At 41.8% G+C, this 27283-nt stretch overlaps 1 protein-coding gene across 2 annotated transcripts; it reads left to right on the forward strand.

Moving 5' to 3' along the window:
• Positions 1–579: 579 nt before the first annotated feature.
• LOC127010421 (phospholipid phosphatase-related protein type 2-like) lies at positions 580–26826 on the forward strand. Of its 2 annotated transcripts, none has more exons than XM_050884492.1 (10): positions 580–643; positions 4137–4310; positions 6955–7141; positions 10507–10618; positions 12151–12391; positions 16684–16876; positions 19704–19829; positions 22593–22739; positions 23859–24109; positions 25648–26826. In XM_050884492.1, exons 1-10 carry the CDS (start codon positions 639–641, stop codon positions 25823–25825), a joined length of 1614 nt encoding a protein of 537 aa, XP_050740449.1. In that variant the 5' UTR covers positions 580–638; the 3' UTR covers positions 25826–26826. The 2 variants fall into 2 exon arrangements, with proteins under 2 accessions (XP_050740449.1, XP_050740451.1); XM_050884494.1 differs by lacking the exon at positions 580–643 and adding an exon at positions 3559–3678.
• The last annotated feature ends 457 nt before the right edge of the window (positions 26827–27283 follow it).

The raw sequence follows: 27283 nt of genomic DNA on the forward strand, positions 1-27283 counted from the left end.
TGATTGGCTGACTGACTGTGAGTGACTGGTGGGGCTGTTCGCTTGACTGGCTGCCACAACACACCTTGATACCTGCTGAGATGTTGACGATAGATTACGTAAATGACAAACCAATACCACCACCACCACCACCACTACTACTACTACTACTACTACACGTATTTTTAAACATATCGGGACCTCTATTCGCCAATTTGAAAAGACCCTCGTTGAAGAAGTTGCTGGGATATTCATGGACTGTTTTGTGATACTATTTTTTTTATAGAGATAGTTTTACGCAAACGGGAAAATCACCGAAGAAAACCCGGTAACTCTCCTCTATGGCCTTGGGAAATAGTCGTAATGGGAGTCGGATACGTTTAATTAAGACTATGGGTACAAAACACCTTATGCGTAGAATCTTTAAATATTTCACAACTCCAAGATTCCTCCTTCAGCGTACCTGTCACAGCCTTACCCCACGTGGCCGCCTCCGTCTCGCCTTATCGCTGTATTGTGTCCTTGTGTGGCGCTATTAAGAATGTTGGGGGGTGGGGAGGCTTAGAGGGTTTGAGAGGGGAGGGTGAGGGAAGCTAAGCAGAGTATCAGTAAGAGTGGTGGGAGTGGTTGTGGCGATGGTATGTGGTGGGACGAGATAGATGAGGTAAGGTTCAATGTTATAATCTTAAATAGTGAAGGAATGTGTAAGTTTGTAAGGGTGAGTGTGTAAGAGTTAGGATGGGTTTAGGGTGGGTTAGGTTGGGTTAGGATGGGTTTAGGGTGGGTTAGGTTGGGTTAGGATGGGTTTAGGGTGGGTTAGGTTGGGTTAGGATGGGTTTAGGGTGGGTTAGGTTGAGTTAGGATGGGTTTAGGATGTGTTAGGATCGGTTTAAGATGGGTAAGGTTGGTTTTAAGATGGGTGACGATGGCTATATTATGGGTAAGGATTGTTTAGGGTGGGTTACGATGGATTTAAGATGGGTTTAGGATGGGTTACGATAGATTTAGGATGGGTAAAGATGGGTTTAGGATGGGTAAGAATGGGTTAGCATGGAATAGGTGATGGGATGTAGCAGAACGAGATAGATTAGTGAGGTTAAGTTCACGATTTCAATTTTTAGCAGTTAATGAGTAGGGAAATGTGACAGGGTTTGAATAGGTTTAGATGGTAGGTTAGGATGGGATAGGTGATGAGATGTAGAGGAACAAGATATATTAGTGAGGTTGAGTTCAGGATTTCAAACTTGAGTAATGAATGAGGTAGGAAGCATGTAAGACTTAACCCCTTGACGATGGATTTCCTACAGTCAGACCTCACCAAGCTACAGAAATGGAACAAAAAGTGTCTGCTACAATTCAATGAAGAGGAATGTAAAGTCCTGCACCTTGGGAGGGGATACCCAGCACACCAATACCACATGGGATACACTCCACTATCCACCACAGAGGCACAGAAAGACACGGGAGTATAGTTACCAGGATACCAGTGAAAGCCAAATCCGTGCCAATCGCAGCGGACGGGTTAAAATGGGTTAGTTGTTTCCGAGGTTGTGATAATTGAAGTGTTTAGGGCCCCTTAACGAGGTTAGGCAATGTTACGTTTTGTTAGGTAAGAGATGTTTTTGCCCCCGTTTTTAGTGAGGTAATTTGAAGTATATAATTGGTCATCTTCATTATTCGGGTTCATGGTCAAGGCTTCGATATCTAAGTGGAGTTAAGTCACCCGGAGAGGTAATTTGAGGTTTGTTGATCGCTTGAGTGTTATCTCGGGTTGCTGTCCTTGAGGTCTTAACTGTGATGTGCCTATTTTACGACCTAAGCCGACCGATCGAAGGGATGGCAATACTTGGGAACACGTCATAAGTCACGTTGAAGTCAGCATGTTCGGAATACAACATACATGAGTCACGTTCACTTGATATCGATGACTGCATGAGAGGAGTAGGAAGTTAATGTATGTTACTGATAGGATGATTTTCACTCCATTTGGCATCAACTTTACTTTGTTGTTGTTGTTGTTTTTTTGTTGTTTTTTACATGTTGCTCTTTTTGACATCTTTCTCATTGGCATCTTGCTCCCTCTGACATATTACTCCTTTTTTTATATTACTCCTTTTTGCTAATTCATATTTTTTTAACATTTTTATATTTATGTTTTGACTTTTTTTTATTATTCTTTATGGTATCTTTTTTCTTTACTTTTTCGTATGAACAGCGAATTGCAGTACGTTTTTGGTTTCTTCTATGTTTGTTCTTCCTAAGCTGCCTCTCTTGTCATAAATATCGTAACTGACCTGATAAGCGTCCAAGTAGAAAGGTGTGTGCTGGGAAAGCTTTACCTGTGTATCAGTTACATAAGCTTATCATTTACCAAAACAGTTATTCTCATTCGATCATCAGGTTCAAGGATAGAGAGAGAGAGAGAGAGAGAGATAATAGATATAGATATAAATATATAAATATAGATAGACAGATAGATAGATAGATAGATAAAGATATTGTGTGTGTGTGTGTGTGTGTGTGTGTGTGTGTGTGTGTGTGTGTGTGTGTGTGTGTGTGTGTGTGTGTGTCTCTCTCTCTCTCTCTCTCTCTCTCTCCCCCTCTCACACACACACACACACACACACACACACACTACGCAATACTTCCGTCTTATTACTTCTACGGACTCGGTTATTCCACCACACAAACTCTGAATCCCGTCTCGGTTGCGTAAGTCACACACCGATTTAGGGGCTCGCATCAGACTAGGTTATCGAGGCGCTGATAAGTCTTCTGGTGCAAGTTGTGCCCTCACGCCCCACGACGCGCCTTATCAGCCCGGCAGGTGGGGCTAAGTAAGGTGCAATGCTTGGCCCACTCACCTCAACTACCTGGAATAACGAAGGGGCAGGATATACTGAGGCGCGTGTGTGTCATAAAACTTGTAAACTATATAAATCATTCAGAGTAAACTAAGATCATTATATCCAAGGTTACTTAAATGCAGGACTACTTAAGCTGTGTTCCTTGACGAGAGTGAACATTTAACACATGAATGATTAAGATAGACTGATTGTACTAAGTGAGGTTGAAAAGTATTACATCACTTAATAAATGAACGATAAGGCTGAAGTAGATTATACATGAAGAAATGTCTCGGTTAAAATACTATGTTTATTGAAAGTAGAGCGCAGTATATGAATGAACACGCGCATGGCAAAAAACGAAACTCTACGTACATATTACAGCAAAAAATGACTAAATGAACAGTAACATAAAAAGAGGGAAATGATAAAGTACGCAAACAAGCTGTAAAAAAAAAAAAATAATAAATAAATTAATCGTCCACGTGACTCCAGATCGTTGCACAGGTGAAACATTAAGGAACTGTACCTGTGCGTGACGGAAGCGATCAAAGGTTACCACTGGTGACACACACACACACACACACACACACACACACACACACACACACACACACACACACACACACACACTGACCCCTATCCCCTCCTCCTCCTCCCCACATACACACACACACACACACACACACACACACACACACACGTAGCTTATCTCTTCTCCCTCCCTCTTCTCCCCTCCCCCCCATCGCTATCAAGCCGTCGCCGCGCCTCGCCTCTCTCGCCCCTCAGTTCAGCTCTCTCAGTGCGATCGGTGCGTCACGTTATTGTTGTCGTGTTCTGAGTCCTGAAAATTGTGAGTTTGTGACGGCTAGATAATGTGTGTCTGTGGGTGTCTGTGGGTGTGTGTGGGTGTGGGTTGGTGGGTGGGAGGGAGGGTGTAGTGAAGTATTAATAGATTCGCTTTATATATTTGTTGTTTTGATGCTTAAGTGCTTTTATCTGCAAAAAGTCGATCATGTGAAGATGAATGAACGTGTGGAGTGACTGAACGATCTAAAAAATACAAATAAAAGTTCATAAAAAGTCATCCAATTTACAACACCAGTTCTCGTTCACACCACGGAAGAGAAAATCAAAAGGCAAAAGGTTAAAGAAAACTTAGAAAAGATCCAGGAAGAAGCATATTTCACTTACAGCAAAGAAAAAAAGTGAACATGACGTCTTTACGCTTAAAACAAAATATAGTGAAAATGGAAATATTGAGCCCCGTGTCACCTCTCCTACAGGACCCTTTTCTTCTCCCTCCCGCAGGATGAAGAGGCGCGAGGGCGGCGGGTGGACGGTGGACGGGGCGGGCGTGGTGCGGGTGGAGGAGCGGGAGGGGGACCGGAGCGTGGCAGTAGTCAGGAACCCCATCCTCATCCCGCTCTCCATCCTCGAAGTGCTCCTCGTCGGCACCCTCTGCGCCCTCAACTACTGCTTCAGGTACGCGACGCTTTATTTTTTATTAGCTTTATTCGAGTTTTTTTTTCATCTATCTACTAGACAGTTTTTGTTCCTTGCCTTTTATTTTATTTTTAAGTTAAGTGTGTGAATCTCCTAAAAAAATTGTCTTTGTTGTTCGTTTGTTATAATAATAATAATAAAAATAATAGTTTTATTTCGCCATCGGCATGAACAAGGAACAAGACAGGTAAACGAGCGAGAACAAAATCGAGATACATGTACACTGTTCTGCCTGTCTTTCTACGGCAGATATTTCCTTCACAGTTTTTTCTTTTTATTTCCGTGTCCCCTTCCTCACCTCTTCCGCCATGGTGTAGCCAGCCCAGCTATGAATCCGCAGGTCCAGGTTCAAATCCTGGCCCGCCACTCGGTCTCTGCTCACCCAGCGCTTCATACAAGCATTCGAATAAGATAATTGGATACCTGGGGAAACTTGGGTAAGATAAACTGTGATAACCTGGATGTCACACCTGCCCTGTGTCCTGGGTTAATGGGTTCTTACCCACCTCAGCCTCAAGAATCACTGAGGCGAAGATAAGCACCGAAGTCACGCATCCGAAGCGTATGCCCCCAAATTTACCTTTGCCTTCTACCTCCGTGGTGCAGTGATTTTAGCACGCCTAGCTGCACGCCTACCTACTAATCCGCAGTCCCGGGTTCGATCCCTACCGGTGGCAGTTTGTTCCCAGCTCGCCCAGCTGTTCATCCTTCCTTTCGGCCTAGTCGATTACTTAGCACCTGGGGAAACCTGGAAAAGTAAAGTATGGTAACACGAATGTCACACTAGCCCGGTGTGGTGGGTGAGCATCCACCTCAGGCTGAAGAGAAGGATGTGGGGTCTAGTGCATCGCTAGAGTGTGTCCCCAGCTTCACCTTCACGTTATATTATTTTTGCTTATCTCTGTTATGTATTAGAGGATGTAGCTTTTCCTTAGACTAGGAATGATAATAAATTATGGATGGAATAGAGAGAGAGAGAGAGAGAGAGAGAGAGAGAGAGAGAGAGAGAGAGAGAGAGAGAGAGAGAGAGAGAGAGAGAGAGAGAGAGAGAGAGAGAGAGAGAGAGAGAGAGATTTGATAAGCCATCCTAGACTTTTATTAGAGGAATAACCTCCTTGACTTTCCCATATCTCACTTTTGCCCTCTGTCCTCCTCCTCCTCCTCCTCCTCCTCCTCCTCCTCCTCCTCCTCCTTTTCTTTATCCTCACCTTAATCCTGTTTGTCGTTGTTTTGGTCCTCAATTTCTTACTAACTCCATCGTTATCACAATCCCTGTCTTATCACACGTGCCTCCTCCACCACCACCTCCTCCTCCTCCTCCTCCTCCTCCTCCTCCTCCTCCTCCTCCTCCTCCTCCTCTTCCTCCAACTAACAGACAACCTAGTTAGGACCAAGAGGTCTGTTGCTGTTTGCTTTTCCTTTGTACGCCTTTGTACTCCTCCTCCAATCCGTCGGATTGGAAACTAGCAAATGTCACACCAATTTTCAAAAAGGGGGACAAGTCTCATCCAGGAAACTATCGACCAATTTGCCTGACATCGATTGTTTGTAAGTTAATGGAGACTATCATTCGCGACAATATGGTGAAATTCTTCGAAAAAAAATAATATAATAAATAATTCGCAAAATGGCTTCCGTAGTAAACGTTCGTGTTTAACTAGCTTACTTGATTTTTTTTCATTATATTTTTGAGGTGTTCGATGAAAGGAGATCAGTAGATATCATGTATCTGGATTTTCAAAAGGCATTTGATAAGGTTCCCAATAAACGATCGCTCAGTAAAATATTGGCGCACGGTATTTCGGGTAACATTCACAATTGGCTTGTGGACTGGCTCTCTGAGCGGAAACAGAGAGTAGTTCTAAACGGTGTTTCATCTAACTGGCTTGATGTCAGATGCTGCGTCCCTCAAGGATCAGTGCTTGTTCCCATGCTCTTCTTAATTTATGTTAATGATATCGATGATGGGCTCACTTGCAAAATATCAAAATTTGCTGATAACACAAAAATCGCTAGTAAGGTAACTACGACACTCGACGAAGAAGCAGTACAATCAGATCTAGATCGACTCGCACGTTGGGAAAATCAATGGCAAATTAAATTAAACGTTGACATTTGTAAACTGTTTCACATCGAAAACAACAACAATTGCGTTCAGTACGTAAAGAGTGGCCAACAACTTTCTGCAGTAAGTAAAGAAAAGGATCTTGGAATCACCATATCAAACGATTTAAAGCCCAGTCAGCATTGTTCAGAGGTAATTAAAACCGCAAACAAATTGGTTGGCTTCATCGGACGAGTCTTTCCATTTGCTGTCCTTCATCTTCCACCCTTGATTAGATAGTGTAGTGTGTCACAAATAGCCTCGTAAGGACCACCAGGTCTGCCGTTGTTTGTTCTTCCTTAGTGTTTTTTTGTGTTCCTCCTCCTCCTCCTTTTCTTATCTTTCAGCTCTTTTCTCCATCCCATTTCATTATTCCTCTTCCGCAATTTCATATCATTTTAACCTATTATCTTGTCAGTCGTTTTATCTTTGACCCCTCCCTCTCTATCCTCCTCTTCCTCGTCCTCCTCCTCTTCCTCCTCCTCCTCAGCGTCATCCTCATCTCCATCACTCCTACAGGTATGATCCTAAGATTCGAGAGGACTCCAGCATGATCAACTGGCAGGGCGTGAGGCTGTCCTGCGCCGACCTCCCCTTCGTGTCCTATCCATACCTCGTGGCCGCCAACCACACGCTCTCCGCCTCCTCCTTCGCCCTCACGGAGTCTGTCTTCTTCACCTGTTCCATCGTGGTGCCCTGCCTCCTGGTGAGTGGCTGATGTGTCTGCTTGTTTGTTTGTGTTTATTACTTGTTTGTTGCACTTGAATAATAGTATAAATGAAGGTTACCATAGATCACATAAAACAGTAAACAGAGTCAGCCAAAGCAACCGGGAATACAGAAGGGATACATAAGGAATACAGAAAATGAAACTAGTTATTTATGAAGTAGTTACACATGTTTTTTTTCTTCTAATTTGTCGAGGTGCTGACGTTTATTTTGAGATCATATTAAACAGTAGCCAAGTCAGCCACATCACCCGGTAAGGCAGAAGGGACGAAACTAGGCATTTATGAAGTTAAACGTGTCTGGTCTTTGTTGTGGTGTTGACGTTTGTTTTGTTTGTTCCTCTGTTTATCCGACGCCATATGACTCAGCAGTTGCGGCGCCAAGATGAACGCTCCAATAATCAATCCTCTGTTTATTGCCGTTAAATAAGAGTGCTTGAAGGGACACATAGATCACATAAAACAATCTCCAAGTCAGTCATATTAATGGGGAAGACAGAAGGGGTGAAACGTATCCCCAATTTTTAAACATACCAGCGCCTCAGTTCCCCTGTTTAAAAAGACTCCCGTAGAAGTTGTTGGGATTTCCACGAACTATTATGTGATGTTAGCTATAGTTTTACACGGCTTCTTTTTTTTTACAGCTAAAGAAACAGCTCAAGGGCAACAAAAAAAGGTGTAAAAAAAGCCCGCTAATCGCTGTTCCTGCAAAGACAAAAGTAATGAGCGGCCTAAAGGGAGGTCAGTTTCGGGAAGTCAAAGGCAGGAGGAAATATAGACCTGCATCTTAAACGGAATAAAACACCCATGAAAAAAACCATTAATCTTCTCTGTGGCCTTAAAAAATAGTCGTAATGGAAGACCGATACGTTTAAGAATATGGACCTTAGACATTACGAAATAGTTACACGTGACTGGTGATTGCTTGTGGAGCGGACGTGAGGCTCTGAAGGGGGCGTCAGTAGCACAAGGGAAAGTATGTGTTGAAAGAAGTGTGTGAAGCGGTTATCGTAGCGTCTATGTGCAGGGGTGTTTAATAACTGTTCGAGGTGCCGTTTGTAGGTTGTAGTGGTTAGTGAGCTTATTACCGTGCGACGTGCCACCATAAGAACATAAGAACGTAAGGAGTCTGCAAGAGGCCGGTTGGTTCAGGGTTTTCAACTTTAAGATATCTTCCACACCAGAGCCCTAAATGACCGAGATAACAATGATACGAATAGCGATTGAGATAAGAGAATAATATAACTATCAGATTTTTGGGGGTCATTAGCGGATTTTTTAGTCATTACGGATCACCGCCAACCACAAACTAAACTTGAATAATAGTGTGCGTCATGACAACTCCCTCTAGATTACTGTAAACCGAAACCTGAGCTTGAGGACAGTTTCAATGTTTTACGATCTCATATTTTCGAGTCGTTTAAAAAAAATGTCAATTGTAAATATTTTTCATCTAATCAATTATTTTCCCTCCTAACTTAGTAATATTTTTCATCTGTTCAATTAAGTTTCCTCCCAACTTAGTAATATTTTTCATCTGTTCAATTATTTTTCCTCCTAACTTAGTAATATTTTTCATCAGTTCAATTAATTTTCCCCCTTAATCAGTAACATTCATCTTTTCAAATTTTTTTTCTCTTCACTTAGAAATATTTAGTGATATAAAATGACATAAAGCAAAGTAATCGTGTCGTGTGAGTGTTCAGAGGGTTTTATGGTGAAGGAAAAGAGAAATATGCGTATTATCCTGTTGACGGTGATGGAGGTCAAGGGTTGAGGTGATCAAGTGACTTCGGTGCCTGAGTGGCGGCCTCGACTGACCGGCTGATAGAGACTGATGGCTGAATGCAGTTTCCCAGAATTCGTGAATGGTGCCGCGATAGTGGTGACGATAAGGGTGGTGACAATGAGGAGGAGGAGGAGGAGGAGGAGCGATAAATGGATAGTGGTGTTTGTGGTGGTGATGGTGGTTCTCACGGCTATTCATCACACCACCACCGCACCACAATCGGTATACACTGAGAGGAAGCGCGTAGATTAGCTACTGATGAAATTTACTATTAAACTGCATTCGGTAGCACTCTTAAGCTACGAGACAGTTAAAACGCGTTCAGTATACAAAAAAAATATCTTAATAGGCAAGCACCATGAAAACAGACCAGTAAATAAATAAAAGCAGCAGAAATTAGAGGAATTATGGCTTTATATATTTACCATATTTTTCATTACTTAATTCAAGCAGGGGTCGCCCATAAGGAGCTTACACACACTTTTTAAACACTGGAATGCCTTTACGCGGGGTGCGCCACACTCCCGACGCCCCGTACACTGCGCATTTCCTATATGGCACCTCTCCTAATGTAGCAGTTCTTAGAGTAGTGACATATTTCCTGGATATACAGCAAATCTCCTACATACAAAAATCTTTCGTCACAATTCCTATAGAGTTCCAGTCACATCTCCTATAGAGTTCCAGTCACATTTCCTATAGAGTTCCAGTCACATTTCCCATAGAGTTCCAGTTACAGTTCCTGTAGAGTTCCAGTCACATTTCCCATAGAGTTCCAGTTACAGTTCCTGTAGAGTTCCAGTTACATTTCCCATAGAGTTCCAGTCACAATTCCTATAGAGTTCCAATCACATTTCCTATAGAGTTTCAGTCACATTTCCCATAGAGTTCCAGTCACATTTCCTATAGAGTCCAATCACATTTCCAAAAGAGTTCCAATCACATTTCCTACATCAAGAAAGGCAGCGAGTTCGGGTTAAGTCGTGTTTGACCCTAAATTTTGACCATGAAGCGAACCTAAATATTCTCCAGTGTTTTGTTCTCCTTGCATGATACATCTGTGTTTCCTGTGCAAAGAAACTGCGCATTCGTTCGCCCTGTACTCTTGCGCATTCCACATGGTCGCAGAATTGAAGGCAAGCCACTATAACTGTAGGAGTTACGCCAGCTGTACTATTTTGTGTAGGAGATATGCTGGGTACTCAGTGTTTTGTGTAGGAGGTGTGATGGATACTTGTTTTTGTGCAAGAAACTAAGAAATATGACTAAGTGTAGAAAATGTGACAATTGTGTAGAAAATGTGATAGTCCTCCAACTTCTATAGTTTTGTAGATGTGACTGCTGACAATTTAGGCGACCACTTGAAGAACCTTACCCATATTTAGCTAATCTAACGTGGCAGTAAATCCTAAGCAAACTTCATAAAAGCTAATAATACATCCTAATCAAACCTAGCCCAACCTAATCTTACATAGCAATACCTCTTCAGCAAACAACCCTCCGCCATCGTAACAGCCCTCACAGGTAGATCCTTAATTGATCGCCCTTCGCCAGGTGGTGGTGGTGGAGCTCGTGAGGCTGCAGTTCCCGGGACGCAAAGTGAAGCACGTACAGAGCTGGTCCTTGAACTTCCCCCTCGTGGTGCGCCGAATCCTGCGCTTCATACGTGAGTAGAAGTGGTAGGGACAGTAGTAGTAGGAGTAGTGGTGTTGGTGTTGGTGGTGATGGTAGTAGTAGTAGTAGTAGTAGTAGTAGTAGTAGAACACACACACACACACACACACACACACACACACACACACGCCGTGGTGACATGTATCATTATTATTTTTTGTTACATTGTTTCTTACTTTCCAAATCTCGCCCCGCCATGGCTAACTTATTTACAACTATCGACACGTTCCGTCTGCCCAAACACACACACACACACACCTACACACACACACACACACACACACACACACACACACACACAGAGAGCCATGGAAACGTAATTGCTTTCATATAAATAACTACCTCAGTCGCTGCTTTTCATATGTTAATTCTACTCTCACCGTTTTTTGCTGCAGAATTTACATTAACAATATCATTCCGAAACTTTTATATCTAACTTTCTCTTAAACAACATTTTTTCTCGTTTATTTTCCTTAATCTTCTTCCTTAACATCAGTATTTTTTTCTCGTTTATTTTCCTTAATCTTCTTCCTTAACATCAGTATTTTTTTCTCGTTCATTTTCCTTTACCTTCTTCCTTAACATCAGTATTTTTTCCCGTTCATTTTTCTTTATCTTCTTCCTTAACATCAGTATTTTTTTCTCGTTCATTTCCCTTTATCTTCTTCCTTAACATCAGTATTTTTTTATCGTTCACTTTCCTTTATCTTCTTCCTTAACGTCAGTATTTTTTCTCGTTTATTTTCCTTTACCTTCTTCCTTAACATCAGTATTTTTTTCTCGTTTATTTTCCTGTATCTTCTTCCTTAACATCAGTATTTTTTTTCCCGTTCATTTTCTTTTATCTTCTTCCTTAACCTCAGTATTTTTCCTCGTTCATTTCCTTTTATCTTCTTCCTTAACATCAGTATTTTTTCTCGTTCATTTTCTTTTATCTTCTTTCTTAACATCAGTATTTTTTTTTTCGTTTATTTTCCATTCTCAAAAACCTCGCCAACTTTCGTCTATTTTTTTACACACCTTTTTACTAACCATTTCAATTCTTCCTCCCCTCACCTTCACTCTATCCATCCTATCCATCTCCACTGTAACCCATTTTCTTCATCTACACCTTCATAGTCTTGTTTCCTTTCCTCCCTTCATACTAACGTTCCCCGCTGTCCATCTTTAACCCTTCATTTCTCTTTCGTTCATAGTAAATTCACAATTCCCTTCTTTTCCTCTTCCCTGATTAATTGCCCTTCCCATCTTCCTTTGTAGTAATCTTTCCCTTCCTCTTTCTGTAACATATCCTTTCCTTCCTCCCCTTCCTCTTCCCCTCACACTAACCCTCCTCCCTTAATATATCCTTCCCTTCCTCCCCTTCCTCTTCCTCTCACACTAACATTCCTTAACCTTCCTCCCTAAACCTATCTTTCCCTTCCTCCCCTTGATCTTCCCCTCACACTAACCCTTCCTTTCCCTCCTCCATTAATACACTCTTCCCTTCCTCTTCTTCTCACGCTAACCCTTCCCTTCCCTCAGTTACCTTCATCTCCGGCGGGGCAGCCACGGGTCTTCTGGTAGCGGTGGCGAAACTTGGCCTGGTGGCTCCCCGGCCCCACCTGCTGGCGGTGTGTGGCTCCGAGGCACCCGTGCAGGAGGCGTGTGGGGTGGCGGGCAACCTCAACTGGGCGCCCGAGCAGGTGTGTGAGGCCAGTGATGACGTCCTCCACGAAGCCCTGCGAGCCTTCCCCTCCTACCACGCCGCTCTCGCCGCCTACTGGTACGTGCGTGAGGGGCGTGTGTGGAATCTTGTGGCCCTGTTGATCTTGACCTTTTTTAGACCTTTTTCGCCTTTTTTAGTGTTGACCTTGCGACACTTTTTTTTACTTTTTACTTTTTGTCTGCCTGGTTTGTCCTGTTAGTTGACTTTTTGGTTATCTTATTTGCTTGTTACTTATTTTTTTCCTTCCATGTTGATATTAACCTCTTTTCACCTCTTTTTGTGTGTGTTAACCTTGTAATATTTGTTTTCCTCATTTCCTTCTTTCCTACCTATCTTGTTATCTTCACAGTTACTTTTCCATCTTCATCTCCTTTCATATAATGGCGACCACTTCCTCCTTCACTTCCTCCTCATCCTCATCCTCATCATCGTCATCATCATCATCATCATCATCATCAGTGCACCATCATCGCCATCATCATATTAACCTTTTCCTTTCCATGTGTACAGTAGCATCTTTTTCCTCCTCCTCCTCCTCCTCCTCCTCACAATACTCCCTATATTTTCCCTCCCATCATGTCCTTTTTTTCCCTTCCTCTTACCCTCCCAGTATACATAATTATAGTCCATAGTTGGCTTCTTGGTTACCTGATTAGCTTGTTACTTGTTTGCTTGTTAGTTTGTTGCCTTGTTGCCTTTTTGGACTTTTTGGCATCTTGTTTAAGTATATTTTCTTAGTTACATCGATTTTTTTTTTTTATTTGCTACCTTGTTATTTTTTTTCCTGTTGCCTTGTTATTTTTTCCTTGTTATTTTTGCCTTGTTATTTTTGCCTTGTTATTTTTGCCTTGTTATTTTTGCCTTGTTATTTTTTCCTTGTTATTTTTTCCTTGTTATTTTTTCCTTGTTATTTTTTCCTTGTTATTTTTTCCTTGTTATTTTTTCCTTGTTATTTTTTGCCTTGTTATTTTTTCCTTGTTATTTTTGCCTTGTTATTTTTTCCTTGTTAGTTTTTCCTTGTTATTTTTGCCTTGTTATTTTTTCCTTGTTATTTTTGCCTTGTTATTTTTTCCTTGTTATTTTTGCCTTGTTATTTTTTCCTTGTTATTTTTGCCTTGTTATTTTTTCCTTGTTATTTTTGCCTTGTTATTTTTTCCTTGTTATTTTTGCCTTGCTATTTTTTTTGTTTGTTTCTTGCTTTTCCTTGTTCTTTTTGCCTTGTTGCCTTGCCTTGTTCTTTTTGCCTTGTTGCCTTCTTTAATTGCCTTGTTCTTTTTTTGCCTTGTTATTTTTTGCCTTGTTCTTTTCCTTGTTCTTTTTGCCCTGTTGCCTTCTTTTTTTTTTTTTTTTTTGCCTTGTTGCCTTGCCTTGATCTTTTTGCCAGATTATCTTTGCCTTGTTATTTTTCTTTGTAACCTTGATTTTTTGTATTTCCTACCTTTTATTTTTTTTCAGATTGCCTTGTTATTTTTCCTTGCCTCCTCGTTATACGTTTTTGTTACCTATTTTTCTGTTTTTTTTTCTGTTACCTTGTTATTTTTTTCTTTATCACATTGCTACCTTATTACTTTTTTTTCCTTGTTATAATCTTATTTGGTACATTTTTCACTTTTTTCAGTCACCTTGATACCTATTTTAACTTTTCCTCCATTTCTATTTTAATTCCTTTTTTTTTTGTCCTTACATGGAATGAGGATATAGGAAGGTGTGGAAGGCCATTGTCTATATATATTTACTTCTGCGGTATTTTTTAATGAGGATTCACGCCCCAAAGTGAAGGTTGAGGAAGGTTCTGAAGATTAATGTCACATGATTATCTTGTCTTTTACCTCCTCGTGCCGCTGGGTCATTTTGTTTATTCAAGGTGTTTATATTAAGACCTTGGGAGGCGAAGAAGAGGCTGGGTGTGTAAGGAGAGTGTGGAAAAGGGAAGGGGTCTGTCTAGGGAGGAGGAAAGGGAAGAGTTATCACGGGAAAGAGGAGGAAAAGAACAGTGAGATGGAGAGTAGAGGGAAAATGATAGTGATGAGAAAGGAAGTGATGGGTTAGTGTGAGGGGAAGAGGAAGGGGAGGAAGGGAAAGATCAAGGAGTGGATATTGCGAAGAGAAAGGAAGGGAAGGGTTAGTGTGAGGGGAAGAGGAAGGGGAGGAAGGGAAAGATAAAGGAGTGGATATTGCAAAGAGAAAGGAAGGGAAAGATAAAGGAGTGGATATTGCAAAGAGAAAGGAAGGGAAAGGTTAGTGTGAGGGGAAGAAGGGGAGGAAGGGAAAAATATGTTAGGGGAGAAAGGAGTGGATTTTGTGAGGAGAAAGGAAGGGAAGGGTTACTGTGAGGGGAAGAGGAAGGGAAGGAAGGGAAAGATATGTCAGAGGAGAAAGGAGTGGATATTGTGAGGAGAATGGAAGGGAAGGGTTAGGGTGAGAGGAAGAGGAAGGGGAGGAAAGGAAAGATGGGGAGAAAGGAGTGGATATTGCGAGGAGAAAGGAAGGGAAGGGTTTTATAAAGGGAAGGGGAAGGGGGGAAGGGAAAGATATGTCAGAGGAGAAAGAAGTGGATATTGTGAGGAGAATGGAAGGGAAGGGTTAGGGTGAGAGGAAGAGGAAGGGGAGAAAAACGAAAGATGGGGAGAAAGGGATGAATATAGTAAGGAGAAAGGAAGGGAAAGGTTAGTGTGAAGGGAAGAGGAAGGGGAGGAAGGGAAAGATATGTTAGGGGAGAAAGAAGTGGATATAGTGAGGGAAAAAGGGATGAGAAAAAGGGTTATTGTAAGGGGATGAAGGAAAGGGTAGAGTGTGTACTTAGTGTTTATAAAGGCTGGTAAAGAGATTAGAGAGCACTTACTCTTTATTTTTATTTTGTTTAGCTTTAGACTTGTTTCTTTATTGTCGTACTTCTTATTGACTTTATTTTTCGTTTATTGTAACAGATTTTTTTTTTCTCCTTTTTCACTCATCTTTTGCTTTTAATATTTTTTTCGTTTATTCTTTTTTTTTAACTTACGACTTTTTTCTTTCTTCTCGTAATTCTTTTAGACTTCATTTCTCGTGTATAGTAACAAGTCATTTTCCTTTCTCACTCATCATTCACTTATTATATATTTTTTTTCTGTTGGTTCCTTGTTTTCTACTTTTGGCTTTTTTCTTTCTTCTCGTAATTCTTTTAGACTTCATTTTTCGTGTACAGTAACAAACCATTTTTTTTTTTTCCTTTCATCTTCTTCTTCGTTTTTATTTTTTTTGGTTCTTTCTTCTCGTAATTCTTTTAGACTTCATTTTTCGTATATAGTAACAGACCATTTTTTTCCTTTCTCACTCATCTTTCACCTTTAATCTTTTTTTTTTTTTTTTTTTTGGTCCTTTTTTATCTACTTTTGGCTTTTTTCTTTCTTCTCGTAATTCTTTTTTAGCTTAATTCCTCGTGTATAGTAACAGATCACTTTCCTTTTTCACTTATCTTTCGTTTATATTTTTTCTTCGTTGGCTTATTGTTATTTTCCCTATTGTGGATGCGCCCATTTATCATTCACTCTTCCACAAGTTTGTCAGCCATCGAATATTATCAGAAACACCCATTTGATAAAGACTGACCGATACTCGTGATAAAAAACAAGATGGACTACGAACTTGCTCATCTCGGAACAAGCTATCAGTGGCGGCCAGTGGTTCAACATCTTCATCCTCCTGCAACTCCTAGCCCTCTACTTTCACTTCCTCCTCCTCCTCATCATCATCACCATCGTCATCATCATCATCATCATAATCATCATCATCATTATTATCACCATCACCATCATCATCGTCATCATCATCATCATCACCATCATCATCATCACTGCACCATCATCACCATCATCATCATCATCATCGTCATCATCATCATTATCATCCACGTCCAATCAAGTGTTTAACGTTTTCTCTTAACAGTTCATTTTTTTCAACTTTTTTTCAGCTTTTCAACTTTCTTTTAAAACTCCAAATTCACCGTCGGTTGATTGTTTTCTCTGACCTTCCTTCTTTTCTTTATTATTTTTTTCCTGTCATCTTTAATCAGTATTACGACTGGAGAAAACATCTTTATGCATTTCCTATTGTTAATTTTATTACTATCGGCTTACGAAAGAGAAGCAAAAATATTCAGGGTCGATGTAAGCGGTTTAAGCACATCAGTATTTAGCATCAGTTAATGTTTTCGTCTCAAGTTCTCTTTGTAAATATTTTCTCCACATTATTATCCTCAACTTTTATTTTAAGATTGAAAACGTGATGACAGATACATATATTTACTCCTCCCTTATGTCCTTCAGCTTCTTCACTGGCCATAACTCATTCCCTTCCCTTCCTCCCCGCAGCGGCGTGTGGACATGGGCGTACCTGGCCGTGGCGGGGCGCGTGCCTGGAGTGTACGGCGGGAGGCTGGTGGGGGTGGGCGCGGTGGTGGGGATGGCTCTGCTTGGCGCCACCCACGGCCTCCGCACCTACAGCAGCTCCCTCGTGGACGTGACTGCCGGCGTGGCCATCGGGACTGTGGCCGCCCTGTTCGTGGTGAGTCGGCGAGGTGTTCATTTTCTTTACGATAAGAGATACAACAAAGGATTAAGTTAAAGGAATCAGAAAACATGTCCATAAGAGAAGATGGCGCCACTGTAAACACTTGCCTGCGCCATGACGGGCTGGGGCCGAATACCATCTAGGCCCCTCAAGCAAGTACCAGCGCAGTAGGCGGAGACGTAAAAAGAAAAAAATAATAATAATATAGCTAAAAAAAATCTATAAAAGAGATCTAACCAAGGGATAAACAAAATATGAAACCTCTTCCGTCAACGAATCTTTTTTTTTAACGGTAAAAGATACTGAAACAAGGGCTGAGTAAAAGAAATAAAAATATACATGCTCTTGATGTGCTCCTTATGTAAAGATAAACTAAAGGAGCTAATATGGTGATGTTAGACAGTTAAGAAGGGGATTTGTTCATTGGGGAGGCTCGGGCAGGTATAAAAGGGATGTATTTAAGGTGGATAAAGTTTGGAAGGAAATATATGAATTGTAGAAAGAGTAGGAAGAATATGAGAGAAGATGGATAAGATAAAAAAAAATGTCAATGAAGGAATGTAATTAAGGGGTGTAAGGTAGTGAAGAGAATGTAGAAGCTGAAAAAGGGGTAGGAGAAGGATGTGAGTTAAGGGGAATCACACAGGGGAAAAAAAAAGAGTATGACTAAAAGGGATATGATCAAAAGGAGTGAGGTAGTAAAGGGTATGAGAGCAACAAAACAAAAGAAAAGAATGTGCATCAAGAGGTAAGGCCCAGGTAAGAACGGGATACGGGATGTGAGTTAACGAGAAGACAGGTAAGGAGATGTGAGTCACTTAAAGAGGGTGGGTACATGACTCAAGGAGGTAGTCGGTTGGTATGGACTGTGATGCTTGTTGACGTTAGCGGACTGCGTAGGAGGCGAGTTGAGGTTATTAAAGTTCAACAAGTGTGTTTGGGAGGGAGGGTAAGGGGTCGGAGAGGAAAGAAGTCAGTCAAGTGTGTGTATGTTTGATATGTGTTAATGTTAGTGGACTGCGTAGGAGGTGAGGTAAGGTTATTAAAATTCATAAGGTGTGTATTGGAGGGAGGGTGAAGGGTCGGAGTGGAAGGGTAGTCAGTCAGATGTGTGTGTGTGTGTGTGTGTGTGTGTGTGTGTGTGTGTGTGTGTGTGTGTGTGTGTGATTGCTGTTTGTTTCTTTGTTTGCTTGTTGTCTTGATTATCTTTTTTTTACAGCAAAAGAAACAGCTCAAGGGAAAAAAAGAAAAAGTAGGTGAATGGTCAGATGTGTGTGTGTGTGTGTGTGTGTGTGTGTGTGTGTGTGTGTGTGTGTGTGTGTGTGTGTGTGTTTGATTGCTGTTTGTTAGTGTTTGTTTGTTGTCTTGTTTATCTTTTTTTTACAGCAAAGGAAACAGCTCAAGGGCAAAAAAAAAAGGAAATAATATTGAAAAAAAGCCCGCTACTCACTGCTACTTTGCTTGTATTTTGCCTCAGTTTGCCTCTGTTCGTGTATTGGTTTGTTTGTTTATTGAAATGTTTATTTGTTTGTTTGTCAGAGCGGAAGTCAGTCAGTCAGATGTGTGAGTGTATGTGTTTGGTTGCTGTTTGTTTGTTTGTGTGTTTGTTTTCTTGTATATTTTTGTTTATATTCTGCTTCGGTTTGCATCTGTTAATGTATTGGCGTGTTTGTTTGTTTACTGAAATGTTTGTGTGTTTGTTTGTATGTTTGTATGCTTAAATACCGATGGTAACGGCACTAGCACAAGAAGGGTGTTGCTAAGTTAAAAAAAAATCACTTGACTGCCCTTAATAAGTTACATCCTTCCCTGTGTGTGTGTGTGTGTGTGTGTGTGTGTGTGTGTGTGTGTGTGTACCAAGGTGTGGTGAAGTGTTTGCCGAAGGTGTAAGTTATGAGTCATAGTTAACGGAAGAGAAGCAGGAAGAGGAGGGGCAGGAGGAGGAGGAGGAGGAAGAGTAGGAGGAGGAGGAGGAGGAGTGAGTCACAGGACGGGAGAAGAATCATGAGCAAGAAATGACTCATCTTCTAATTGATTTTACTCATTACATAATACCCACGAAATTATAATAGTAATAATAATAATGATAAGAAGAAACTAATCAGAAAGGTGTCGTGAAGAAGGAGTGGCTAAGTGTGTGTGTGTGTGTGTGTGTGTGTGTGTGTGTGTGTGTGTGTGTGTGTGTGTGTGTGTGTCGTGGGATGCAAGCACTGGGCAGGAAAGGATGAACAATAGAAAAGATAGCAACGAACACAAAGAAAACTGGTTATCTTTAGAAAAAAAAATAATGAAAAAAAATATCACACACACTTGCATCCTTTCCTTCCACCCACGTTTTCTTTCATATACTCGATAACCTGTGCTCTTGTTCTCTACTTTCTGCCTCTTCTTTCTATGTTCTTCCTGTTCTCTGTCTTTCTTCTGTTCTTCATTTCTATCCCGTTCTATATTTCCTTCTGTTTTCTCTATCTTCCCATTGTTGTTTTTTTGTTATTTTTTGCTCTTTTTTTCCTTTTTTTTCGCTATTTTCTTATTTCCTGTTTTTTTTTCCCTCCTGTTCTTTCTATCTTCTTCCTGTTTTCTGTTTGCTTCCTGTTTTCTCTTTTCCTCCTGTTCTCTTTAGTTTCGATTGATCCTCGTTCTTTCACTTCTGCACGATTACATTTACCCTCCTCCTCCTCCTCCTCCTCCTCCTCCTCCTCCTCACCTCTCCACCTTCTTCTTTCCCGCCTCCATATCAGACCTTAACCGAAACTAACCTTCCAGACTTACACACCTAATATTAACCTGACCTCACCTGTCCCCTCCTCCTCCTCCACAGGTGTACGGACTGACCAACGGCTTCAAGGAGCGTAAGTGGAGGACAAGGTTGCTGATGGAGAAGGCGAGGATTGGGGACGCTAACCTGCTGCCTCTCAAGCCCCTCGGAGGATCCCCCAACCCCAAGGTAAGGATTTGGTCTTCGTCTCATCAGCTCTCCTCCTCCTACTGACAGCCTTCTACCTCTTAAATTCCGCCACCATGTTGCTTCTCTTTCTATCTTCTATCGATATTTTCATGCTGACTGCTCTTCTGAACTTGCTAACTGCATGCCTCCCCCCCTCCCGCGGCCCCGCTGCACACGACTTTCTTCTCATGCTCATCCCTATACTGTCCAAACTCCTTATGCAAGAGTTAACCAGCATCTCCATTCTTTCATCCCCTTCACTGGTAAACTCTGGAACAGTCTTCCTTCGTCTGTATTTCCTCCTGCCTATGACTTGTCCTCTTTCAAGAAGAGTGTATCAGGACACCTCTCCATCCGAAATCGACCTCTCTTTTGGCTACTCTTTACTTTTTACTTTTGTGGGAGCGGTGAGTAGCCTTTTTTTTGTACTCTTTTTGTTGCCCTTGAGCCGCATCCTTTGATGTAAAAAAAAAATATTTTTATTATTAAACGTACCGAGCTCCCTTTACTAATATTTTCCAAGGCCACAGAGAAGATTAACCAGGTTTTAGTGGGTGATTTTGCAGTTCATGATGTAAACGTTTCCGAAAGTTTTATTACACCGTTAGCTGAATGGCCTCTCCTTCTCTTTTTATATTCGGTTTTTCCCAGACTCACTTTTTGTCCATTTGTTGCCCTCCCGGTCGTCCCCCAGTCTGCCACGATTTTCCTCCGTATGTTGCACTCTCTCCTACCTATTATCCAACATATTATCCTACATCTCTCCTACATAATCCAAACTATCATCAGGATCACAAAAGAGACCATGAAAAGCCCAGTGACTTCTACGAGAGGCTTTTTAAACAGGCGAAGTGAGGCGATGATATGTTTGAGAATGCGAGCTTTTGTATCCTCATCTGAGTTTATTTTCTTTGTCCTTTTTTGTATTGTTTTACCTTCGTTGGGTGTGATTTTGTTGGTGACTTTTCAATTGCTTGTTTATATGTTTAGTTTTTATTTTTGTTGTTTCTTTCTCTTGTTTTCTTTTTCTTCCTTATATCTTTCTTTTTGTGTTTGTTTTTTGTGTGTTTTGTGTGTTCCGATTCACCCACTAACTCCTTAACTCACTTTACACACACACACACACACGCACACACACACACCTATTCAGCCACTCCTTTCTTTCGTTTTCCTTCCCCCTCTTTTTCTTTCAGCATTTCGTACTCTTGCATATTCAGGCACTCCCTCTCTCCCTCATTATCTCTCTCTCTCTCTCTCTCTCTCTCTCTCTCTCTCTCTCTCTCTCTCTCTCTCTCTCTCTCTCTCTCTCTCTCTCTCTCTCTCTCTCTCTCTCTCTCTCTCTCTCTCTCTCTCTCTCTCTCTCTCTCTCTCTCTCTCTCTCTCTCTCTCTCTCTCTCTCTCTCTGCATCATTTTTTTTTTTTTTTCAGTTTTCCTTTCTGCCTATCCGTTCTCAATCCTCGTCTTTTCTTGCTTCTAGTTCACTTTTATTTTGTTGTTAATTTCCCTCCATTACACATCACCTTAAATGTATCTCTCTCTCTGACTCACCTCACCTGGTTAATGCACCTGGTTAGACACACTCACCTGGCATGACTAGACAGGCCAGGGGAACAACAAGAAACCCTAAACATATGTAAGTTACGCTGCGGCCCTTTCTTTTGTCCCACGATGAGATTTACCTCGCTGAAGTTCTTGATATCGTCCCTCCCAGACACGGCACATGCAACACACCGGTATGAATAGAGAAGTTAAGCAATACGTAACACTTAGGTGAGGTATATATGATCGTGAGACAAATGAGAGAGGTGTGAAGAGCTTATACATAGTTACCAGGGTCTTCCACTTTAATATGGTCGTGTAACAAACTCTCCCTTCTCTTCCTCGTTTTTCTCCCTCGTTACCACTATGACCTGTCCCTCCCTGATTATCTCCTGTTCTCTCCTCCTGATTCTCCTCCCCTCCTCTTCTCCCCCTTCCTTCCTGACCCCTCTCCTCTCTCCTCCTCCTCCTCCCTTTGTTCCTTTTCTCCGTAATTATATCTCTTCCTCCTCCTCCTCCTCAGACATCATCATCATCATCATCATAACCACTTCCATCATCATTATTAACCTGTATAATTCCACTGCAGGACGTAGGACTCTTCCAAGCGTGTCCATACGTTTCTGCTCTATGCCTCGAGTTTCACATTTCGATATATACGTTTCGGAAACTTCTATCACACCGTTTCTGAATGGCCTCCCCTTGTCTCCTTATAGTGGTTCATTCCCAGTCTGTCACTCTTTTTGTCCATCTGTTGTCCTCTCGGTCGCTTCCCAGTCTGTTACTCTTTTTTGTCCGTCTGTTATCCTCCCTCTTACACATTATCCTACATATTATTGTATATCTATCCCACACAAGCTACAGTACAAAAGACTTATTAAATGTTCCTGTAATGTGTGTATCGGACAGTATCTAACAACATTCTAGTACAGCATTCAAGGGATAAACTATCTCATGCATATCCCTCTCCATATCCCCCTTACATAATCCAGACAAAAGACTGTTATATGTTCCTAAAAGTGGTATATCAAACAGTAACTAAGAGCATTCTAGTACAGCTTATAAAGGACAAACTAATATATATCCTTCTACATATCCTTCTTACATAATCCAGACTAAACACAATTAAACGGTACTTGAATAGATGTACCGAACAGTATCTGGAAACATTATAGCACAGTTTATAGGAGACAAATTAACTCACCCTCTTTCCCTTCCCCCAGCACTTGTTGAAGAAGAAGCGCGAGGTGGAGCTGGGCGACATGGAGACCAGCAGCAGCAGCGACGAAGACGACACGAGCTACGGAACACTTACCCTGCAGGCCGATTCCTTCCCCTTCATCCCCAGGGCCACCACGCTTCCGAGCAGGGTAAGGATGCTCCCCTTCCTCTCCTCTCCCCTCACATATCCAATCCCTTCTCTCCCATCTCCGCTCCTCTTTCTCTTACCTCTTCTCCTCTCTCTTATCTTTCTCTTCCTTTCTCCCATAATCTCCTCTCTGACCTCTCTCCTCTCCATTATGACTCTTCTTTCCTCCCTCCTTCTCTCACCCCTGCCCTCCATTCTCTTTCATCTCCTATCACTAACTTTATTAATTTTGTCATCATCTATTCTAATTTCTCCTTTTTTCATATATCCTTCTCTTCTTTCTCTCCTATCTCTCTCTTTTCTCTCCTCCACAGGTCTTTCCCCTCTCCCCTCCTCGTTCTCGTATCTCCAATCTTTCACTTCTTTTCTCCCGTTTTCACCTCTCCCCTCTCCACTCCCCTCTCTCCCTCTTCTTTTCTCCCTTCCTCTCCTCTTCCCTCTCCTATTTACCATCACTCATATTTCTCCCTTCCCTTAATCTCTTACTTCTCCCTATTCTCCTCTCCTGTGCTCTCTCTCCTTCAGTAATGTTATGCTTTGGCGGCTAAAGAGGAATGTGTTTTTAATATGTTCGAGTTTTTTATTGGTTGTTCGCATTCCTCTTGTTCTTCTTGTTCTTCTTGTTCTTCTTCTCCTCCTTTTATTCTTCTTCCTCCTCCTCCTCCTCCTCCTCCTTTTTCTCTTGCTCCCTAAATGTTTAATCTGAAATGTCACTTAAATTCCTTCCTTTAATTACCTGTCTCCTCCATCTTCTTTCCCGCCTTCTCTTTTTTTTCCCACTTATCCTGGCTCTCTCTCTCTCTCTCTCTCTCTCTCTCTCTCTCTCTCTCTCTCTCTCTCTCTCTCTCTCTCTCTCTCTCTCTCTCTCTCTCTCTCTCTCTCTCTCTCTCTCTCTCTCTCTGCCCCCCTCTCCCCCCTCCCCCTTCTCTCTCCCCCCTCCCCTCCCCTCCCCATCTCAACCGGAAGGAAATGACTCTCACTTTCTAATGGTCGTTAAAGTTTGTATCTTTGCGTTTTCTTTGACATCTCTTTAATTTTTACTACACTATTACCCTTATTATCATCACCCTCATTATCATTATGTTTATTATTATTGTTATTGTTGTTATTATTTTCGCAGGCCCTCGCCAAAACGATGAACTACACTCCACCCGCCCAGGCCGTCAACCCCAGACTCCACCCGAACTCCTCCTCCTCCGCTGCTCCTCCACCTCCACCACCACCTCCTCCACCACCTCCTCCACCTCCTCCTCCTCCACCACCCATGTCCAACAGCTCCCCCTCCGGCCCGCCTCCCAGCTACTCCCGGCCTGATCACCACCATCTCGAACCTTGGACCACCAGCAGCTCATACAACATTCCCAGGCAGAGGTGAGTGTGTGTGTGAGTGTGTGTGTGTGTGTGTGTGTTGAAGATTCTGTTGCATTATTCATCTTTCTCCTCCCTCCTTTTCTTTTCATTCTTCTCCTCGTCCTCATCCTCCTTTTCTTCTTCCTGTTTCACCTCCTTCCTCTGTTATTCTTTCTCTATTTTCACCTCATTCACCTTCTCCTTTTCTTTCTCCTCCTTTTCTTCATCTTCTTTCTCTTCCTCCTCCTCCTCCTCCTCATCATCATCATCAACCTACTCCTTTTCTTCCTCCTTTTTTTCTTCTTATTCCTCTTCCTTTTCTTCCTTTTCTTCTTCCTCCTCTCGTGACCTGCCCTGCCCAAGTAATCAGCGGTACTCTCTCCTCTCCTCTCTTTTCCCTTCTTCTCCCAGTCTTCTTTTCTTCCCTCTTTTCCCTCCTTCTTTCCCTTACTCTTCGCTCGGTCATCTCTCCCTTCTCTTCCTCGTTTCTCTCTCTCGTTACCGCTATGACCTGTCTCTCCCTGATTATCTCCTCCTGTTCTCTCCTCCTCCTGATTCTTCTCCCTCCTCTTCCCTCCCTTCCTTCCTTACCCCTCTCCTCTCTCCTCCTCCTCCTTCTCCCTTTGTTCCTTTTCTCCCTAATTATATCTTCACCTCTTAATCTTTTATGTTATCTCCCTTTCTCATAATTTTTACTTTCTTCCTTTCTTCTTTGCTTTCTTTCCTCGTGAAGTCATTCATTCATTTATTCATTAGTTTTCTTTTTCGTCATTTTCCTTTTCTTTAGCGCTTTTCATTTTTATACTTGTCTATTTTTGGTCTCCTTTTTCCCTCTTCTACAAATATCATCTTTTCTTCCTCTTTTATATCATTAAACCTCTTTCCTCACTTACTCCATTCTGCCATTTTTTTTTATTTCACCCATTCCTGTCTCACTTTCCTTTCCCTTTCTGTTTTTTTCTTTATTCTTCTTCTTCACTCATTTTTATATTCCTTTTCATTCTTTCCATCTTTAAATCTCTTTCTTAATTTACTCCTTCCATTCCATCTACCTTTTCCTTTCCCTCTCATTCCCTTTATCACGTACCTGCCTCACTTTCCTTTCCCTTTCAATTTTCCTTTATTTACCTCCTTCACTCATTTCTCATTCCCTCTCATTCTTCACATCTTTAAATCTCTTTCTTCAGTTACTCCTTCCGTTCCATCCACTTTTTTTTTTCCTCTCCCTCTCATTCCCTTTATCATTTACCTCTCTCCCTTTCTTCATTTATTTCTCATTCCTTTTCAATCTCTACATCTTAAAATCTCTCTCTTCATTTACTCCTTCCACTCCATCCACTTTTTTTCCCTTCCCTTTTATTTTCTCTTATCATTTACCTGCCTCACCTTTCCTTCCATCCACTTATATTTCCCTTCCCCTTACATTCTATATCTCTATTCTGCCTCACCCTCCCTTCCATGCACTTATCTCACTTTCCCTTTCCCTTTCATTCTCTTCATCATTTACCTTCCTTACCTTACTTTCCCTGCCTCACCTGCCTCCTCTTCTTCCCCCACAGGTACTCAGCCCCAGCCCCGTCACCCCGCGCCCCAGCCTACGAGCCGTCCCCCCGCGCGCAGCCCCACAGGTCCTATCAGCCCCCCAGGAACCTTCAGCCCCTCGCCGCGTTCAGCACCCCTCGACGAGACACCTACGGCCAGCCCCACGCACTGTCGGAGAACTCTTCCTACTTCTGATATGTTAGTCTTGCTCTTTTTCCCTCTTTTTCCTTCTTTTCTTCTTTTCTTTCTGTGTCTTTTGTTTCCTTTGCTGTTTCGTGACATCTCTCTCAGTTTTCTTTATCCTGGTCCATTTTTTTTCTATTTTATTGCGTTTTCTTTTCTTCCTCCTTCTTTTGTTCCTTCCTCCTCTCTTTATTTTATCCCAATGCATCTATTCTCTTGCGTCTTTATTGCCTCCTCCTCCTTCTCCTCCTCCTCCTCTCTTCCTTACCCCATTTCCCCTTCTCGTTTCTTCTCTCCGTGTATACTTTCCCCTATTTCTCATTATTTTCTCCTCTCTTTATTTTATCCCAATGCATCTATTCTCTTTCGTCTTTATTGCCTCCTCCTCCTCCTCCTCCTTTTCCTCTCTTCCTTATCCCTTCTCCTCTTCTCGTTTCTTCTCTCCGCGTATACTTTCCCCTATTTCTCATTATTTTCTCCTCTCTTCCTATCGCCCCTTCCTCCCTTTCCCTTCACTCTCTACCTCAGAAGAAAAAATGTGGAATGCGCTGCAAGGGAGGGAGAGAATGGGAAGGTTATACTAAGACTAACCTCCCCTACTCCACAAACCTCCCCCGCTAACCGTCTCCCCTCAAAAGTTAGTGTACCTCCACTCTTCTCCCTCCGCTCCCCTCCCTTCCCTCCCCTTGAGGTAGTTGTACTGTTAGACTGGCCTGCCTACGTACTGTTTTTTTTTTTTTAACCTTAGTTTCTAGTTACACACACACACACACACACACACACACACACACACACACACTCAGCGGTCCGTACTCTTTTTTAAGTATATTTGTAGTAGTTGTAGTAATAGTTGTACACAATAGTAATAATAATAATGGTAGTGGTAGTGGTAGTAGTAGTTCTTGTAGTAAGTAAGACAACGACCTCTGTCATTGTAGCAGCGTGTTGTGTATGGTGCATGATTTGTAGTGATTTTGTTAATAAAGAACCATCGGTTATTGGTATTTATTAGACTTTGTTTTTTTCATTTATTACTAACCTTCACTTCCTTCCCTTGATGTGAGTAGTGGATATGTTAACTCCTAAGTCTGTATTTCCTCTCAATCGATGGTTTTCGTGGTAAGTTAGATTGAGGGGGTCTTGGTAAGGATTGTTCTTTTTTTTTTTTTCACAACAAAGGAAACAGCTCAAGGGCACAAAAAAAGGAAACAATAATAAAAAAGCCCGCTAATAGAAAAAAGCACGCTAGTAAAAAAATGTCCACTGATAAAAAAAAGCCCGCTGATAAAAAAAAGCCCGCTGATAAAAAAAAAGCCCGCTAATAAGATAAGTCCGCTAATAATAAAAAGCCCGCTAATAAAAAAAAGCCCGCTAATAATATCATCCTAATAATATCATCCTCCAAGTGTCAAGCAATAGAACACTGGCACCGCTGCGGCCTGAGGAAGGTTTTCTTTAGTCGTCCTCTCA

Source organism: Eriocheir sinensis, chromosome 43 (genome assembly GCF_024679095.1).
Source record: "Eriocheir sinensis breed Jianghai 21 chromosome 43, ASM2467909v1, whole genome shotgun sequence".
NCBI lineage: Eukaryota > Metazoa > Arthropoda > Malacostraca > Decapoda > Varunidae > Eriocheir > Eriocheir sinensis.

Excerpts from the sequence above, each read along its gene's own strand:
- LOC127010421 (XM_050884492.1), top strand. Across the intron at positions 7,142-10,506 it reads TCGTGGTGCCCTGCCTCCTG|GTGGTGGTGGTGGAGCTCGT; the intron begins GTGAGTGGCTGA and ends GCCCTTCGCCAG. Across the intron at positions 16,877-19,703 it reads CTGTGGCCGCCCTGTTCGTG|GTGTACGGACTGACCAACGG; the intron begins GTGAGTCGGCGA and ends CCTCCTCCACAG.